Genomic DNA, 20,217 nt, shown 5'->3' on the forward strand with positions numbered 1-20,217 from the left:
AAGTATTCAGATTCAGGTGCTGGTGTGAAAACTGTAGAATATTATTAATGGAAAACCCCAAAATTATTATTTTTGTGACTTTTTAAACTCCACTGCACTGCCAAGAGGGAGCGGGCATGCAGACCTGGCACATTTATCTGGGGATTTGGTGCAGAGACGCAATGAACACCACATGAACTACACCGCCATGTGTGAACACAGCCTAATGCGTGAACACTGGTGCAGTAAAGGTGCAGCCAGTTTCCAGCTATTTTCTATATCACATTTAGAACATGAGGTAATCTGGTTGCTAGGGATAACGTCAGCTCCCTGGGTGGGCGCCCCCGGAAGACATGGTCGCCTCAGGTTACGCTATAGAATAAGGCCACAGGAGCCGACACACACACCTAGTGAAATGGCGCCTGTCAGAAGATATTCCCGCCTCCTGGGCGCCCTCTGCCGGAGGACATCCTGTATGCAGAGCGACACGTTGCTGAGTAGGAAGCTGCGATCAGACCCCGCCCTCTTTTGGGCGGAGCTCCCTGCATTGCTTCCGTGTACTATGGAGAAGGAGGCCGGGGTGTGGGAGCTGCTGGAGCGGGTGGTGAGTGCGGGGCAGCATAATGTATGGACGGTAATAGCATGTTTGTATATGTGTGGTGTATGTATAGTGAATCGGTGATAGCATGGTTATGTATGGTCTGACTCTACTATGTGCTGTACGTATGGTTGTGTATGTAATGTATGGTGATAGTATGGACTGTGTGGTGTATGGACTGTATGTATGGTGATAGTACGGTTGTGTGTGGACTGTGTGGTGATAGTATGGACTGTGTGGTGTATGTGCTGTATGTATGGTGATAGTATGGTTGTGTGTGGACTGTATGGTGATAGTATGGCCTGTGTGGTGTATGTGTGGTGATAGTATGGACTGTGTGGTGTATGTGCTGTATGTATGGTGATAGTATGGTTGTGTGTGGACTGTATGGTGATAGTATGGACTGTGTGGTGTATGTATGGTGATAGTATGGTTGTGTGTGGACTGTGTGGTGATAGTATGGACTGTGTGGTGTATGTATGGTGATAGTACGGTTGTGTGTGGACTGTGTGGTGATAGTATGGACTGTGTGGTGTATGTATGGTGATAGTATGGTTGTGTGTGGACTGTGTGGTGATAGTATGGACTGTGTCGTGTGTGTGGTGTATGTATGGTGATAGTACGGTTGTGTGTGGACTGTGTGGTGTATGTACGGTTGTGTGTGGTGTATGTATGGTGATAGTACGGTTGTGTGTGGTGTATGTATGGTGATAGTACGGTTGTGTGTGGACTGTGTGGTGTATGTACGGTTGTGTGTGGTGTATGTATGGTGATAGTACGGTTGTGTGTGGGCTGTGTGGTGTATGTACTGTATGAGTGGTGATCGGGCAGTGATCCAGTACTGTTATACACTGTGCCCCCCAGTATGGTGGTCAGGCAGGAGCCCTGCACATTCCGGCAGCCATGTCTGGTGGAGACCTCCCATAATATAGAACATCGCAGCGTGCACCAACCAGCTCAGATTGTCCCCAAATTCCTACTAATTGAAGTAAAATATGGGCTGCACATGGGCGCTGTCTGTGTACGGTTCGGTCCTAGAATTTAAATTCTTTATCTAATCTTGGATTTGTGCTATTTATTAATATTATTTATGATGCTTTTTATTTCAGCCTGTTGACTGGTCAGAACCATGGATAATTGGACTTTTGGGTTTCCACCTGCTTTGCTTCATACTGACCTGCCTATCCTTCAAATGCTACAAACTCCAGATCGCCCTCTTCTTTCTAATGGGTAAGACGTGTATGGCATCTGTATGCTGAGTGCAGTGACACAAAGGGCAGGCGCTGGAGAAGCAGCTCTCAGGAACGGCACCGCCCAGTCCCTGCTTCTGACACAAAAGTGGCTGTGTGCATGCCGTCACTCTCCATTAGCCCTTTAAGACTGGGACAGTTTTGGCCTTAAAGGGGTTGTTCATGTTTGTGGGCCTTTTCTACAGGCCTCACAGTGTGGCCAGACCGGAGTTGGTAATCATACTTGCCTGATCCCTGCCAGCTCCTCCACATCTGGTTGGACGATGGGTCACATGACTACTACAGCCAATGACATCTGGTTGGACGTTGGGTCACATGACCACTGCAGCCAATGACTGGCCTCAGCAGTTATGTTTCACCCATGTGTTATATCACTGGGTTGTTGACGCGGGGAGACCGGGACCTGCTGAGCTGTGATGGAGCTGGAACCCAGTGGAGGGAATTGGGTAAGTATGATTACTACCACAGGGCCAGAGACCCACACACATGAACAACTCCTTTAAGGATCAGAGGGATTTTTCCTTTCTCATTCAGAGAGCTATGACCATAACAGAACAACTTGTGTATTTAGGTGGTGGCATTTGGGGCTATTAAAACGTATTAATTAAATTATCCCATGAAAAGTATTACTATGCAGTGAATGGAGAATCGCTGTAAATGCGATATTATTGTAATATACATGCGCCCCCTGCTGTTTATTCATCTGGTCCACCTTCCACATTCAGTGGTGGACTCGCATGCTCAGTAGCTTCCCTGCTCCCTTCTGCCTCTCAGTGCCGCCATACTGATCTCATAGTGAAGCTACCCAAACATTCACCCCTACGTCTAAATCCATAGAACTATACCGCTATATCTCTCGCTAGAAAGCGGAGAAGGAGATTGTGGGGACAGTATGTATCTCTGGGGCTACATGTGAGGGACTGTGTTCTATGTAGAAGGGGTTTACAAGCTAATTGCAATGCATCCTGGGAGATGCAGGTATTTGATGAGCTACTGTCCAAGTGATGGAGCGGTGTGTCCTGAATCTGCAGCGCTGTCTGGAGCAAGTGAAATTATTACTATTATTATATTTTTTTTACATCAAATCTGAGGTCTGATTAATGGAGTCTGATCTGAGGCTTATTGCGGCTGACGGGTTCGATCAGAGGCTGATTGGGGGTCTGATATGAGGCTGATTGAGCTTGGGGGTCTGATCTAAGGTCTCGTGAACAATGGAGGTCTGATGAAGACTGGGAATCTGATTTGGGGGTCTGCTTGAAAATATTTAATTTCTTATTTTCCTCCTCCAAATCCTAGGTGTGTCTTATAGTCCCAAAAATATGGTACATTGTATATGTCGCTGAATTTTCTCAGAGCCATAACATTTTTATTTTTCAGCAGATGACGTTGTGTGAGCTTTTGTGTTTTTTCTAGGATGAGTTGCCGTTCATTGGTACCATTTTGGGATACATAGAACTTTTCGACTGCTTCTTACTCATGTTTTTTGGAGGCAGGATGAATAAGAAATGCAATGGTTGTGCCATTGTTGTTTTAGGGTACTTTCACACTTGTGGCAGAGGATTCCAGCAGGCAGTTCCGGACGCGAACTGATGGCATTTGTCAGATGGATCCAGATGCGGATCCGTCTGACAAATGCATTGAATTACCGGTTCGGTCTCTCCGGTGTCATCTGGAAAAACAGATCCAGTATTAATAATTTTTGCATTTTTAAAGGTCTGCGCATGCGCAGACCGGAAAGCCGGATCTGTTTTGCCAGAACACTTAAAGGGATTCTGTCACCTCTTTTTACCCTATAGAGATGCACGGCTAGATCGCCGCTAGCATGTCCGCAAATATACCTGTCCCATATCTCTGAGTGGTTTTATTGAGTGTAAAAAATGATTTTATATGTGTGTGTGTGTGTAAATCAGCCTGGTAAGGAGCCCAAGGGGCTGCACTAACCGTTCTGGAGCCCAGCCTCGCCCCCCTGTGAAGGAGCCCAGCACCGCCTGCATCCTCTGAATCTCCTCCTTGCTCATAAAGTCAGATCGCCGTAATCTCGCAATGCGCAGTGACGGCATAGTGTTCCTTCCCTGTGCTGGCATCAGCCTCAGGGAAGGAATTGCGCATGCGCGAGCTCGCGCACCACGAGATTTCAGCGATCTGACTTCATGAGCAAGATGGAGATTTGTGGATACAGGCGGTGCTGGGCTCCTTCACAGGGGGGCATGGCTGGGCTCCAGAATGGTTAGTAGGGCCCCTTGGGCTCCTTACCAGGCTGATTTACATATATATATAAAATCATTTTTTACACTCAATAAAACCACTTGGATATGGGACAGGTGTATAGCGGACATGCTAGCGGCGATCTAGCCGTGCATCTCCGCATCTCTATAGTGTAAAAAGTGCTGACAGATTCCGGATCCGGCATTCTGCCAAGTGTTAAGGATTTTGGGCCGGAGAGAGAACTGCAGCATACTGCGGTACTTTCTCCGGCCAAAAAAACGTAAAAGGGACTGAACTGATGCGTCCTGAATGGATTGCTCTCCATTCAGAATGCATTAGGATGAAACTGATCCGTTTTTCTCCGGTATTGAGCCCCTAGGACGGACATGGTACAATATACAGTAATTTTATAGTTTGGTTAATCACAGCCGTGACAACCAATTATGGATGTTTTTACTTTTCTTTTTTTTTCTTTTACATAAAGCAATTTTGTGGGAGGAGAGTATTTCATTTTTTTTTTTTTTTTTTTTTTATATTTCACTAAACCTTTTTTTTGTTTGTTTTTTTTGCAGCAAGTCATGCAACCAAAGATGGCAGTATTGTGATGCTAAAGGGCATCTTAATAAGTGAATGTGGTCATGTTGTGACCTGGCAGTTAGGGTTAAGTCGCCAGTAACAAAGAGGTGCAGCGTTTTGAACATATTGCATCTCGCGTTTACAGCAATTTCTGGGTCACAACGTGACTGCTCTCTTTCATTATATTGCGACGTATGGCCACGTGACCAAGGTTGGCATGTAGCCTTCTCCTAAATGTCTGACTAGCTCTTTAAAGAGGACCTTTCCCTGGTCCTGACATTACAATATAAGTACCTGGCACTGTAGTACATGTTGAGGAGATGTCCTTGCACATGTTTTCTTTTACGACTGGCTGCTCCGTTCCCCCGCTGTGCCCTCCGTTCTGGGTTCCTGTCCGGTATGCTAATCCATCCCATTGGTACAGGGAGGAGGAGACGGCTGTGTTTGTCAGGGGACGTCTCCTTCCCCCTGGCTGTGACGCTCTCTGCTGTGATTGGACGGCTCACAGCCAGGGGGAAGAAGGCGCTCCTCTGAAAGCGTCACTGTCTTACTGTCTTATGTCATCAGCAGCCCTGCCTGCAGGGAATAATATACAGGTCATCATGAGTCCCATCAGTATAAGCCTCATACAGTATAATGTCTCCCTACACAGGAGCAACAAGGAGACACTACTGTATGGGGGCCACAAGACATTATTATACTGATGGAGGGGGCAGCTGAAAATTGTTGTCCTGTACAGTATCTCATTGACCCCTTACAGTATAATGTCACCTTGTGGCCCCATTACTATTATTAATTATGAAAGCGTCATTCATTCCACAGCGCTGTACATATGATAAGGGGCGCACATACATAATACAGACAATTGTACTAAGCATGAACAAGACGTGTTACAGACTGGTACCGAAGGAGAGAGAACCCTGCCCGCGAGGGCTTACAGTCTACACTTACAGTACAGTTCCTGAGACCAGACAGTATGTCTCCTGATGGCCCAATGCACTACAGTGACTCCTCGTTCCCCGCTGCCTGCCCAGCCCATACAGTATATATGTCTCCTTGTGGCCCGCTGCCTGCCCAGCCCATACAGTATATATGTCTCCTTGTGGCCCGCTGCCTGCCCAGCCCATACAGTATATATGTATCCTTGTGGCCCGCTGCCTGCCCAGCCCATACAGTATATATGTCTCCTTGTGGCCCGCTGCCTGCCCAGCCCATACAGTATATATGTCTCCTTGTGGCCCGCTGCCTGCCCAGCCCATACAGTATATAATGTCTCCTTGTGGCCTGCTGCCTGCCCAGCCCGTACAGTATATAATGTCTCCGAGGCCCGCTGCCTGCCCAGCCCGTACAGTGTATAATGTCTCTCTTGAGTGTTTATTCTTCTGGTATCTATCGCAATAAATGTCTTAATATCGTTATTGTGGGAATATTTTTTTATATCACCGGACCCTAGTGCCAGGTACATATATTGTAATGTCAGGACCGTGTATGGGCCTCTCTAATACCTGCAGCAGATAGTGAGGCAGCAGCAGGATTGGGGGGTCTTACTAGTTTAGAGAAAAATCCCCTCTTCCCTGATGCACATCTCACATAATGAATGAATCCACAATGCCACCAAGTTTTGCTGCTTGTCACCTGGGTCCAGCAAGTGCTGCTGACCTAGAAGAGTACATGTGGAGCTGGGTCCACACAGGAGAACAGAACGTGTCCTGTTTGGCGACACATTATTCATTAGCAATAATCATTGATTGCAGTGTAAAACCTCTTCACTGGACTTGATGGTGTTTGTGTTGTTTTTCTTTTTTTAGTGGGCCTGGTTAGCTGCGCTGAATACATCAATGAAGTAGCTGCTGTGAACTGGAAGTAAGTGATCCGATGTCTATTCCGGGACTAGGGAATGGTTAAAATAACTATAAAAAGACGACCACAGTATTGAGTCTGTGTTCACACTCTGCTTTCCTTCTGCGGCATACACTTGTATCCCCGAAAATGGAATTCAAACATGGATCCATTCTCTTTAATGGGACAAACTGGTCTCCTAGGGCTAAACTCTGGTCTCCTATTCACCTGCTTTCTGTTTGATTCCACCTTTATTTGCTTGGCAGAATAGTATGGTAGGACTAATCTGTTCTGTCTGGCAGCATAGTCTTACCATTCTGATGGGAACAATGCCTAAACCTTTGTACAAACCAGGAAGGGGCACAAAACTGCTCTGAGCACTCTGCCTCTTCAGCTTTTATCGGCTCTGCTCAGCTTTTCTTTTTAAATTGTCTTTTTATTTTAAAAAAAGGATTACGAAGCCAGCCCCCCGCACACTCACACGTAACATGCAGTTGAAAGTGCACCAGAGTGAGTCCAGAAAGTCCATCATACCGTCCAGTATCGCTTTCATTCGCAGGTACCCACCTCCGGGGCAGATATACAATATTTACATGGCACGATCTGGGAAGGCAACAGTATCACAGGTGGCAGAATAAAGTTCCCCTAATATGGTACGGGTCCCTTTTGGTGGGACAACCCTTTTAGGCTTTATATATACTGTATATTGAAAACTTTTGAAAAGGTTAACCCTTACCACTTGAAGTACTTTTACATCACAAATCACAATGACCATGTAATAGTAGGTCCTGTGGTCAGGCACAGAACTCTAAGCACTCTTGTTTGGCTCCTTTTTTAACTCCCATAGAACAGAATGGAGAGAGCAGTCAATGTGCATGGCCACCGCTCCATTCATGTCAGGCTCTTCAGCAGGAGGGGCTGGGTCCACCATTCTCTACATAGAGGTGAGGGGCTGGGTCCACCATTCTCTACATAGAGGTGAGGGGCTGGGTCCACCATTCTCTACATAGAGGTGAGGGGCTGGGTCCACCATTCTCTACATAGAGGTGAGGGGCTGGGTCCACCATTCTCTACATAGAGGTGAAACCTGTGGAGGCTGGACCAGCAGTTAGTCACCATTGGGAATAGAGGTGGCAATTAGTGAGGTGCATATGGGTTATTTTATTTTTTTCATCCACCCTGAGGCCTTTGAGTAAAAATTCCTCCCTGAAGAACAACCCCTTTACATAGACATACATAGAATGTGTCGGCAGATAAAAACCATTTGGCCCATCTAGTCTGCCCAATATATCTGAATCATATGAATAGTCCCTGGCCCTATCTTATATGAAGGATGGCCTTTTGCATATCCCATGCATGCTTAAACTCCTTCACTGTATTTGCAGCTACCACCTCTGCAGGAAGGTTATTCCATGCATCCACTACTCTCTCAGTAAAGTAATACTTCCTGATATTACTTTTAAACCTTTGCCCCTCTAATTTAAAACCATGTCCTCTTGTGGTAGTTTTTCTTCTTTTAAATATGCTCTCCTCCTTTACCGAGTTGATTCCCTTTATGTATTTAAAAGTTTCTATCATATCCCCTCTGTCTCGTCTTTCTTCCAAGCTATACATGTTAAGGTCTTTTAACCTTTCCTGGTAAGTTTTATCCTGCAATCCATGTACTAGTTTAGTAGCTCTTCTCTGAACTCTCTCTAGAGTATCTATATCCTTCTGGAGATATGGCCTCCAGTACTGCGCACAATACTCCAAGTGAGGTCTCACCAGTAACCTTTAAGGGGTTATAATATAATTGACCGAGGCTGCAGAGTCACACCATTATAATGTAAGTGCCTGTAATAAGGCAGGAGAGTAGATGTGCAGCTGTGCCATGTACCAGCATCACATCCCATCATGATTTACTTTATATTGCCTGCTTCCATAAGGGTCCATTTACACGTCTGTATGTGTTTTGCGGATCCGGCAATGTGTGTTCCACATTTTGCGGACCGCACATCGCCGGCCCTCTCATAGAAAATGCCTTTTCTTGTCCGCAATTGCGGACAATAATAGGACATGTTTTATTTTATTTTTTGCAGAACGGAAGTGCGAATTCGCTGATGCGGACAGCACATTCCGGCCCTATTGGAAATGAATGGGTCTGCACCTGTTCCGCAAAATTGTGGAACGGATGCGGACCCGTTTTGCGGACGTGTGAATGGACCCTTACTGTGTTAATATATGTCGGACAACATGGCAACTTTTTTTTTTTTTCCTTTTTCACTCAGGTTGTACTCAAGGCAGCAGTACTTTGATTCTTCAGGAATGTTCATTTCCTTAGCGTTTTCAGCTCCGTTGTTGTGCAACACCATAATAATTGTGGTAAGTGCAGAGCTCCTCTGCGGGGGATTTTTTTTTTTTTCCTTCCAAATTGAAAATGTCCAATGAAAGGAGTTGTCCATTATATTTTTTGCACTAAGATAATAATAAAATCAATTCTCCCTCATTTAAGCCACAGCTCCAGTTCCCTTTACATCCAAGCAGCTGATCATGTGTGCCGTACTGCTCTCAGCGACCTCCTCAGTTCTCCATGTAATCGCTGCAAACAGTTGTTGATAAGCCGCAGCAGTTGCTTAGATCAGTGTTTCCCAACCAGTGTGCCTCCAGCTGTTGCAAAACTACAACTCCCAGCATGCCCGCACAGCCAAAGGCTGTCCAGGCATGCTGGGAGTTGTAGTTTTGCAACAGCTGGAGGCACACTGGTTGGGAAACACTGGCTTAGATGACGCGTGATCAGCTGCACAGAAGTAAACGGAAATTAGCACGGGCGGCTTAACCAGGTTGAGTATTCATTATTTTATTCTTTAAAAGCACTCTGACTTTACAAAGCAAATGTTATACACTACTGTGGGCAGCGGTTTTAATCCGGCCGATTCTCTGCATATCGGCTGGAACTCGATTATAGTTTATGGGGCTGGACGGCAACGTTGTAGCTTCCGGAATACAGAGATCCGGCAGGATGTTTGCTGCTTTAACAGCCTGCCTAACCCATGCCCAATTAAAAAGAAAAAAAAAACATCTGTCTGTAGTCTCGCTATCTCCCCATTCCTGGCTACGTCTGCTCTCCGTAGGACCAGTCAGTAACGGCCTCAGCAGTTATACCTGTTTGAACAGTACATCACAGCAGTTCTGCGGGGCCTAGACACAGCAGTCTTTTTGTTTTTGTTTTTTAAATGGGTCACAGGTTCTCCTAAGCCTGACAACCTCTCTATGCATGCTACACACATATAAATAGTGATGGACTCCTGTCTGTGTATTTACGGAGAAGCATTTCAGGTTGTGATTCACATGGCCTGTGTGTTGGCATTTGAACTCGCTGCATCATATGAACTGTGTGTACCATAAATTACTACGATGCAGTCAGCTCAGGTCAGAGGAGCTGCAGCTGACACACAGGCCATGTTAATCAGCCTTTTATGTATTGGCAGTGTTACTGCTTGTATTCAATAAGTGTTGACCTACAATAGGGAAGACTGGACTCCAAGGAGAGGCAGTGGAGGTCCGAATCTTTGGGCCCCCATCAAACGGCAGAGAAAAGGGCTGCAGTTTTTCTGCTGTTGGAGCCGAGCCCCATTCCTGTGAATTACTGCACTTGTAGATAAAGCCCCTCAGGCCAGAGCAGATCCAGCGCTCAGGCTAGTCACCGATCATCCTACAGCAATCCTGGAAAACCTCCTGTTAGTATTTCTTCTCTTTTCATGATTCCAGAACATTACAATTATGTCCACCCTGCTTGTTTTTTGTCTGTATTACAGGTCCATTGGGTGTATAAGACATTGTCTGTAATGACAGAACTTAAGACTCTACAGAAGAAAAGGAAAGCAGCTAAAGACAGTAAGAAGGAGAAGTGATCAGAACGGTTTTATCAGACAAGCTGTATTTCTACTATGACCACTAATGTTAAAAACCACTTATATTCCTGCAAATCCTGTACAGAGAATATTGATGGAATCGCATTGAACGCCCATACCCACGGACTTCTATAGACTTCTCCCCGGATTTTCGCTGCACTCCCCTGCATGGGGTCGCCCCACACTACATGGGCGCTGTAAAATGAGTTCACATTCCAGAAATATATGAAACGTGGTCCCCCCTATACAGCCTTCAAACCCCCCCCCCCCCCCCCCCCCCCCTATTCCTGGCAGTGAGATTCCAAGCCACTCAAAGGCATTTTACCTGTAAATACAATTGAGTTTCTGTTCACTTTTCATTTTTTTGCAAGCTCATTGTCATATATTGTATTTTTTAAATAAAATCTAAAAAGGTGAATAAAGTGTTGCCTGAACTCATATAGTAGCATGCGCCCAAGGGCAGAGTGCACACAGAGCAGAGGAGCATTGCTCAGATGCCTTTGTATAGAAGCTGTCTAGGACATCCGTGTACGAAGGACTGGTTTTTATTATAGCGAAGGCAGAATAATTCTACAGTACACATTTGTAAACCACCAGTAAAAAGATGATTATCTGGTAATTCCGAATGTATTTTTTGTCTGTCTCCGATCGGATGCGCGCCCGTTCACTTCAGTGGGCAAAGGATGCGGGCAGCACACTGTGTGCTGTCTGCATGTGTATGTCTATTATGTTGCACCCACAAAGAAATAGAACATGTCCTATTTTTGTCCCTTTTTAACAAAATGCAAATTGAATGAATGAAAGAGAAATTAATATCCTATCAATATTTGGTGTGATCACCCTTTGCCTTCTAAACAGCATCAGTTCTTCTAGGTTTGCACACAGGTTTTGAAGGAACTCGGCAGGGAAGTTGTTCCAAACATCTTGGGGAACTAACCACAGATCTTCTGCGGATGTAGGCTTGGTCAAATCCTTCTGTCTCTTCATGTGATCCCAGACAGACTCAATGATGTTGAGATCAGGGCTCTGTGGAGCCATATCATCACTTTCAGGACTCTGTGTTCTTTTTTACATTATAGTTCTTAATGCTATTGGCTTTATGTTTGGGGTTGTTTTCCTGCTGCAGAATAAATTTGGAGCCAATCAGACTGATTCCTGATGGTACTGCATGATGGATAAGTATCTGCCTGTAGTTCTTAGCATTGAGGACACCATTAATCCTGACCAATTCCCCAAATCCATCTGCTGAAAGCAGCCCCAAACTTGCAAGGCTCTTCCACCATACTTAATTGTTGCCTGCAGACACTCATTATTGTACCGCTCTCTGGCCCTTTGGAGAACAAGCTGCTTTCTGTTACAGCCAAAAATGTAAAATTTGGACACCTGCTGCTATTTTTCTGCACCCCAGTTCCTATGTTTTTATGCGTGGTTTAGTCGCTTGGCCTTTTCATGATGAAGGTATGACTTTTTGGCCACAATTCTTCCATGAAGACCACTACTGTCCTGACTTCTCTGAACAGTAGATTGGGTGTACCTGGGTCCCCCTGGTTTCTTAGAGTCTTGAGCTGATGGCCCTGCTGGATATCTTACGATTTAGAAGGGAGGTGTGTTTCTTGGCTGACCTCCACCTCTGTGGTTCTCAATGTTGCCCATTTAATTTTGTTTTTTCAAAAAGGGCTTGAAACCTCAGTCTGCTTTGAAATCATTACTTGGCTAATGCAGTGTGTCTTGTTGAACTATCTTTACCCAGCCGGAGAACCGGAGTGATGGGGTGGGATGTGTTCGGTAAGTTACAATATATTCTTTATTTCAGTGCGGTCTGGTTTTCTCCTGAAAGAGGACAACTATACTGTGGCACACCTTAGACTAGGCTATATAGATAAAAACAAATTCAGCCAACTGTGCTTCAAGGAGGCCAATAGTAAACCTCCTGGAGCCACTTATATGCTGTTTGTATGTTAAAATAGAAAAAAAAAGGCCAACATGCTGGTTCTAGTTATGCACTAAATTGACACACGGTGGCAGCAGCACAGCACATTTATAGCTTTTTACTGCAGGAGGAATAACCGCATCATACATTTTGTTAGAAATATCAAATTTTTAAACATGGATTTAGAAGAACTCCATGAACTCTGCTTGCTGCTGATGCTTATATGGAGGTACTATGAATACAGAGGATGCATTACACTATGGGGGCAAGTGAGAGCATTACACTTGCTAGCACTACAGGGGGCGTTATAATTAGAGATGAGAGATGAAATTAGTTCACGCTTCCTTTGGTGGTAAAAGGTGAATTGCGTTATGGATTCCGTTACCACGGACCATAACGCAGTTCTATGGCGGAATGCCTTTAGATGCATTCCTACTACAAGAAAATTTAGACTATAACATTCAGAATCACAGGTGCATATCCATGAAGCAAACATGATTGATAAAAAAGAAAATGGCTGCAAACCATTATACATACAAACAATAAAGCTAAGAAATGGGGATCATTCTAAATAAAAGTGGTACAATACCGACTATAAATAAAAAAAACTGAAGCTCTTTGCGCACATATTTGATCAAACGTGTTTCGGGACCATCTACCAGGTGTCAAGGTGACTTCCTAACACTAGTATACCGTCTAAAGAGAGGCAGTATACTAGTGTTAGGGACCCATCTGCAGAACCCACCTTGACGCCTGGTAGATGGGCCCGACACATGTTTGATTAAATATGTGCGCTAAGAGCTTCCATTGACTCATTTATAGTCGGTGTTATACCACTTTTATTTAGAATGACCCCCATTTCTTAGCTCTATTGTTTGTATGTATAATGGTGTGAAGCCATTTTCTTTTTTTTTTTAGAGGCATTCTGTCATAATAGAAGTTTATTGGCTGCTAAACGGATCCGTCCCGTTTTCGTTATGCAGGGGAGTCCTCTCCTGCATAACGGAAACGGGACGGATCCATTATGCAGGCCATAGACTTCTATTATGACGGAATGCCTCTAAAAAAAGAAAATGGCTTCACACCATTATACATACAAACAATAGAGGTAAGAATTCTTCTTTTACCACCAAACAAAACGTGAACGAATTTTATAACATGAAATTTGCTCATCTCTAGTTATAATACACGTGGCATACATGTGGAGAACTACAATGGAGTGCATTATATGTCAGGGTACTGCAGCAGGGCTTTATAAATACTAATGTTACTATAGGAGGCGTTTTAACTTATTGCCACTAGGGGCTTTAAAGGGGTGCCTAATAGAGTTGACTTGTTACTGGTGGGGGAACTGTAGGGGGCTTTATTTCTACTAGGGGCATTATTAATATTGGGGGTATGAAGTATAATATGGAGTTGGGGTGGGCGATATAGGCGATTTTGTGCATATCGCCGGACCGCGATATGACCACGGAGCGGTAGTGAATGATCGCGCTCTTGGCGCGCACCATGTTCTCCTGAGCCGGCACAGTGGAGAAGGAGGGAGTCCCTCCCTCCCCACTGTGCGTGGCTGCCGCTGGCCACCAATAAGAACAGAGTAGGAGGAGGAGGGGAGGGACTGTGGCCACTGTGCAACCAATGAATGCCTGAATACCAATGTAGCGTTCATGTGCCGGCCATATCCTGGCCCCTATGACTGCACGCTGCGATCCGCCGCAATTAATCCCTCAGTTGAGGGGTTAATCGCGCGGATCACAGCGTCCTGTCAGAGGTCGGGTGCCGGGAATGTTCTGCATTGGTGGCAGTGGGCAGTTCTGATTGGAGTCCCAGCAGTGTAATGCTGGGGCTCCGATCGGTTACCATGGCAGCCAGGACGCTACTGAAGTCCTGGCTGCTATGGTATGTTAGTGAGCAGCATTATACTCACATGCACCGTGGCCGCCGGTCGCTCCCTCTGTCTGTGCGGCGCACTGCTAATGCTTATGGCATTAGCAATACACCGCCAGACCTATGAGAAGGAGCGCCCGGCTGCCACGGCGCACAGGAGTATAAGGCTGCTCACTAACATACCATGGCAGCCAGGACTTAGCAGTAGCGTCCTGTCAGAGGTCGGGTGCCGAATGTTTTGCATTGGTGGCAGTGGGCAGTTCCGATCAGAGTCCCAGCAGTGTAATGCTGGGGCTCCGATCGGTTACCATGGAAGCCAGGACTTCAGTAGCGGATCGGAACTGCCCGCCCCCACCAATGATGGGGGAGGTGGGTTTGAGTTACCAGAGGGGGCTGATAAGAGGGAGAGGCTGGGGGCGGATCAGGGGCTGGGGGGCACATGAGAGGCTGGCTGCCATGGTCAGCTCCCTGCTGTTGTGTGCACAAAGCACAGGGCAGCAGGGAGAGTGTAAAGTCCTATTCACCCTAATAGAGATCTATTAGGGTGAATATAAGTACAATTAAGTATATCTCTCCCTGCTGCCCTGTGCTTTGTGCACACAACAGCAGGGAACTGACCATGGCAGCCAGCCTCTTATGTACCCCCCTTGTCATATTTACCCTAATAGAGCTCTATTAGGGTGAATATGACAAGGGTTCTAGCCCTTAAGGAGGCTAATAGTTATTAAATAAAAAGTAAAAAAATAAATAGAGAAAACAATATATTGTGATATATATTGCACATGCTTAAAATTATATCGCAATATAGATTTTTAGGCCATATCGCCCACCCCTACATGGAGGGCATTACTACCAAAAAGGTTGCTTTTGAGGGTTCTGTTGGGGGCACTATTAATGAGGGCAATATTAAGAGTGCTATTACTATGGGGGAACTATCTTTATGGAAGTATAATGTCTACAGTGTAGTATTTGGGGAGCACAGAGTCCACAGTATTGCGGGTGGCAGCAGGATGACAATGTTGGGGCACCAGGAGGAGGAGGATGATAGCAAAGTGAGGAACCTAAGATGTCTGTGGGCCAAACTTTGCAGAGGTGTGGCTGTCTGATCCAAATGGAGGGAGTGTTTCAATACAATATATTTTACAAAAATTGTACTTATTTGTGCGGGGAGGGAGAGGCACAATACTGAGTCTGAGTTTTGCTATGGCGTCCCATGATTTTTATGTACGCATCTGTATATATATTGTTCCTCATATATATTGTAGGCAACCAGCAGGAAAGGTACTAGAGGGCTGATATCTGCCATGTTGGTTGCTAATCTGTGATCTAATTCCAGGGATTGCAGTGTGGCTGATCCGGCAGTACATCCCGGACTTTCTACACCACTGACAAAGGAGTCCAGGTGCAGTTCCCAGAGGTAGTTAAAAAGGGAAAGGCTGCCTAGGAGACGACACTAAGGGCCCATGCAGACGAGCGTTGGTGTCCTGTTCCCGTATTACGGACCACATTTGCTGATCCACAATACATGGGCACCGTTCCGTTGTCATTCCGCATCACGGATGCTGACCCATTCATTTCAATGGATCCGCAAATCCGGATATGCGGCACGTAACACTATGGAAGCACTACGGAGTGCTTTCTGGGGTTCCGTTCTGTGCCTCCGCACCGCAAAAAGATAGAACATGCTCTATCTTTTTGCGGAACGGAGAGATCGCGGACCCATTCAAGTAAATGAGTCTGCAATCCCCATGCACCTGACCCACGGAAGGTGCCCGTGCATTGCGGACCGCAATTTGTGGTTCACAGCACGGGACACCAACGGTCGTGTGCATGAGCCCTAAGGCTACATGCACACGAACATTGTTTCCATGTCCATTCAATTTTTTTTGCGGATGTGCTGTCCGCATCAGTATGTCCGTTCCGTAGCCCCGCAAAAAAAAATAGAACATGTCCTATTCTTGTCCGTTTTAGGCATTGTTACAATGGATCCTCCCAAAAAAAAAACGGATGGCATCGTTTTTTTTTTTTTGTTTTTGGTAGTGTGCATGTAGCCTAATGGAGAGGTTTGGGGAGCATTCCTCTCCACAGTGCACCAGAGAGAGAGAGAGACAAGACCCTGCACAAGGTGACTCTATCCTTTCTGCCTGTTTGCAGACTGACTGTGACACGACACAGGGCGGTATGAGAACTTACTATTGTTATGTGATTAAACTTTAAACGGCTGATGTTAGGGCTACTTTCACACTAGCGTTTTTCTTTTCCAGCGCTGAGTTCCGTCCTAGGGGCTCAAATCTGGAAAAGAACTGATCAGTTTTATCCTAATGCATTCTGAATGGAGAGTCAGTCCTTCAGGATGTCTTCAGTTCAGTCTTTTTGACTGATCAGGCTTTTCAGAAAAACGTAGCATGCAGTATTTTTACCTCCGGCCAAAAATCCTGAACACTTTGACTGAACGCCGAATCCGGCCTTTTTCCCATTGACTTGCATTAACGCCGGATTCGGCGCCGTGTGTTGAGTCAAAACGGATCCGGCTTTTGCATGTTAAACCGGAAAAACAGGAAAAAAAAGTTAAAGTCCATAAATGGCGGATCTGTTTTTTCCAATGCATTTTTCCATTGGGATCGAAAGCCTGATCAGGATTCAAATGTAATCAGTTTTCACACGTTTTTCCGGATCCGGCGGGCAGTTCCGGTGTCGGAATTGAACGCCGGATTCAAACAACGCTAGTGTGAAAGTAGCCTAAGCCATCCTGTTGGAATAATTTTGATGTTATAGTTTCTTTTTTTTAAATAAACCCTTAGGCACCTTTCACACGAGCGAGTATTCTGCGCGGGTGCAATGCGTGGTGCGAACGCATTTCGCCCGCACGGAATCCGTACCCATTCATTTCAATAGGTCTGTGTACATGAGCGTTGGTTTTCTCGCATCACTTGTACGTTGCGTGAAAATCGCAGCATGTTCTATATTCTGCTATTTTTCACGCAACGCTTGCCCCATAGAAGTGAAAGGGGCTGCGTAAAAAATCGCATCCACAAGCAAGTGTGGATGCGATGCGTTTTTCACTGATGGTTGCTAAGAGATGTTGTTTGTAAACATTCAGTTTTTTATCATGCGCATGCAAAACGCATGAAATTGCATTGCACCTGTGTGTTAAAAACTGAACACGATCGCAGACAAAACAGAATGAACTTGTCTGCGAAATCGTGCATTTTTCACTGAACGCATCCGGACCTATTCCGCTCACGCTCGTCTGCCAGGGGCCTTATGCTGTAGCCAATCCTGCTAGTTGCCTACCATTTGTAAAACTACCACAATATAGATATATTATTATTATATTTTTTTATGCACTTATATAGTGCTGCTATATTCCGCAGCGCCTTAGACATTAGCATCAAGCTCTCCTCAATGGGGCTCACAATCTAAGGTCCCTACCAATATGTCTTTTGAGCGTGGGAGGAAACCAGAGTACCCAGATGAAACCCACACAAATACGGGGAGAACATATAAACTCCATGCAGATGTTGTTCTTGGTCAGATGTGAACCTACGACCCCCGAGCTGCAGGGCACCAGTGCTAACCACTGAGCCACCATGCTGCCATATATATTTATATCAGAGCATGCAGTGAATTCAGGTGATTCTTTGTCCCAAATTATTGTTGTATATCTACTCCAGCCAGAAGGTGATGCAAGGAGAGACCGGATCTCAACACAGCCAGCAAGTAACACCTAATATACCACACACATTTTATATACTTGCCACAATTTGCACCATTTTTGCCAACTACTAAATTCATGCATCTTATTGACACTATTTATGAAGCTCCTCTCATGTTCCTAGTTATATCACCCCCAGGACAGGGGTGTAGCTATAGGGCAAGAGGACTAAAATATTTTGTTATGGACCCTCAACAGTATTAAACAATGACATTATATGCAGTGACATGACATACAGTGTATACGTGTAGAAAATGGATAGAGTGGCTGCCAGGCCTCGTCCGAGAGAGCGATCTTGACTAGCCGCAAGAGTGACGGTTGCACAGGAGATTACTCTATCAATATATGAACTCAGTGTCATTAATGAGGCACGAAGCCAAGCTTTGTATTTTGACACAGTAATTTATGCGAATAAACACAGTGACACGTGATAGAGACGAGACAAAGTAAGTCTCGCAATATTTGCTGAAACTTCAGAAAGACCTCCACCGAGGCAATACATTTTACAGTAGGACGGAGCCGACATTCTTAACAAAGTCTGTGAAAGAATTGTGTTCGGTTACAGCAATCCAAATCCGATTTGCTCAACCCTAATTATAACTGTTAAGGAACTGTTATGTTTGGGATTCCTGAAAGTCTCTTTCAGCCATATTATTAAATTTTTCAGCTGCTGAGCTAGATGCATTTCTCTCAGAAGTAGTGGGTGTCTCCCTTCTGCCAGTACTGTATGCAATGACCTTGCTTCCCACTAGATTTGTTTTCTTTGAGGGAGCTCAGAGAGCTGATAAATCACACATACAGAAAGGCAGGAGGCTCCTGTGATGTTCAAAAGTAGTTGTTGTATAATCTCATCTAGCTGCGACACACCCGCACTTCCTCTCAGCCATCTTCTCTGTCTCTGTTACCAGGGATGGATCTTGCCTGACAACAGACAGTGGACTGCAACTTAGGTGGAAGGGAGACTCCTAGGGGCCATGACTCTATAGCTTTTTTTCACGTGGATGCAGGCATATATTCTAAATGAAGCGATTTAGAAATTTGCTGTTAAATTAAATTGGGTGAAAGTACAGTGATTCTCAAAGGGGTTGGCTTTTTTTCTTATTTTTTTTAATAAATGAAAAAAAATGCATACGTATATTTTTGCATTAAAAAACACTAAATATAGCTAGACTAAATGTCACGGCTGAGGATGGTGAAAACCCTCAGCCGTGCGATGCCAGATGATGGTAGTCGCTGCTCGACCAGGGAGACAGAATTAGGGAGCAGGTCACCTCCTACAGCTTCCCTAATCTGACCCTGACTCCTAGCTGCATGAGCCGACCTTGATGGTAGGAGGGCTCATGCTCTGGAACCTTGGATCCCTACTAAACCTCCGCAGGTCCCTGAGCTAGGAGCTGGGTAGACTACCTGTTCCTCCTGGAAGCGGAGAAACCGGAGTCTAAAGTGGCCAAGCTGAAAAAGGAGGGGGAACATATACAACTTATGGCAATGGCAGGTACATGCCACAAACACAACACTCACCTGCCACAGACACTAAGCCTGGAACCCATGTGCAAGTGCTGCTATCCACTACAAAAGGACACAGCACACAACACACATCACACAGGAACCCAGGACCATAAGGTGCAATAAACAAGCATACCACAGACACATCTTCATAACATCAAACAAGAGTTATGACTACAAGGGTGGCCCTCACTGCAGAGATGGTGAATAACCAGGCAGATGTCTCCAGCAAACCATGGCTGAAGAACCCCTCAGCTTCAGGTCTCCACAGAGGCTTTATAGCCCAAAGTGGCCACACCCACACAGACACACTGTGGGAAGGGAGTTAACCCTTCCATCACCAAACAGGGTAGTGAAGCCACTAAAAGGGGAAGTGCTCAAACAACTATCACACTGCAGCTGTTACCGGCGACAACGACATGCGTGGCAACCATGTCCTGGGAGCCGGCCAGAAGGCCGAGACACTGCCAACACATGTACACAATACAACACGTTGCCACGGGCAGCCACAGGCAAAGGGAAGTGTCACAGTGCACATATACATAAACCCCGTGCACACCAGACATAGAAAGTGCATACAAACACACACACATAACCAAGGGCAACTGCACGCATACCTGTTGTCCGCGGCAACCGCACTTGAGGCAAACAACTAAGTGCCCCCAGCTGCGGCTCCCAAGGAGTCACGACCATGAACAAAAATTTTATGAAAGAAAAAGGAAACATAATGCGTGTACGTTTCTATATTTTACACACACAAAGTCCGTTATACTATTGCGAAATCTAATAACTATATTTTTTTATGAAGGAAAAAGGGGAAAAAACTGTGTGTGTGTGTGTGT

The 20,217-nt window shown here is 45.4% G+C and overlaps 1 protein-coding gene across 2 annotated transcripts; it reads left to right on the forward strand.

The window, feature by feature from the left end:
* Positions 1-477: 477 nt before the first annotated feature.
* On the forward strand, positions 478-10,899 carry TMEM18 (transmembrane protein 18). 2 transcript variants are annotated; one of them, XM_044290146.1, is made up of 6 exons: positions 478-583; positions 1,687-1,807; positions 6,417-6,471; positions 6,899-7,006; positions 8,715-8,808; positions 10,242-10,899. In XM_044290146.1, the coding sequence occupies exons 1-6, from the start codon at positions 542-544 to the stop codon at positions 10,335-10,337; spliced, it is 516 nt and encodes a 171-aa protein (XP_044146081.1). In that variant the 5' UTR covers positions 478-541; the 3' UTR covers positions 10,338-10,899. The 2 variants fall into 2 exon arrangements, with proteins under 2 accessions (XP_044146081.1, XP_044146082.1); XM_044290147.1 differs by lacking the exon at positions 6,899-7,006 and having other exon boundaries at positions 10,242-10,857.
* The last annotated feature ends 9,318 nt before the right edge of the window (positions 10,900-20,217 follow it).

Source organism: Bufo gargarizans, chromosome 4, assembly GCF_014858855.1.
Source record: "Bufo gargarizans isolate SCDJY-AF-19 chromosome 4, ASM1485885v1, whole genome shotgun sequence".
NCBI classification, from domain to species: domain Eukaryota; kingdom Metazoa; phylum Chordata; class Amphibia; order Anura; family Bufonidae; genus Bufo; species Bufo gargarizans.

What these genes read in the sequence shown, in the direction of transcription:
- TMEM18 (XM_044290146.1), top strand. Translation starts at nt 542, where the DNA reads ATGGAGAAGGAGGCCGGGGTGTGGGAGCTGCTGGAGCGGGTG. An exon ending in GGGAGCTGCTGGAGCGGGTG is followed by an intron (nt 584 to 1,686) that starts GTGAGTGCGGGG and finishes TTTTTATTTCAG; the next exon opens with CCTGTTGACTGGTCAGAACC. An exon ending in CGCCCTCTTCTTTCTAATGG is followed by an intron (nt 1,808 to 6,416) that starts GTAAGACGTGTA and finishes TTCTTTTTTTAG; the next exon opens with TGGGCCTGGTTAGCTGCGCT.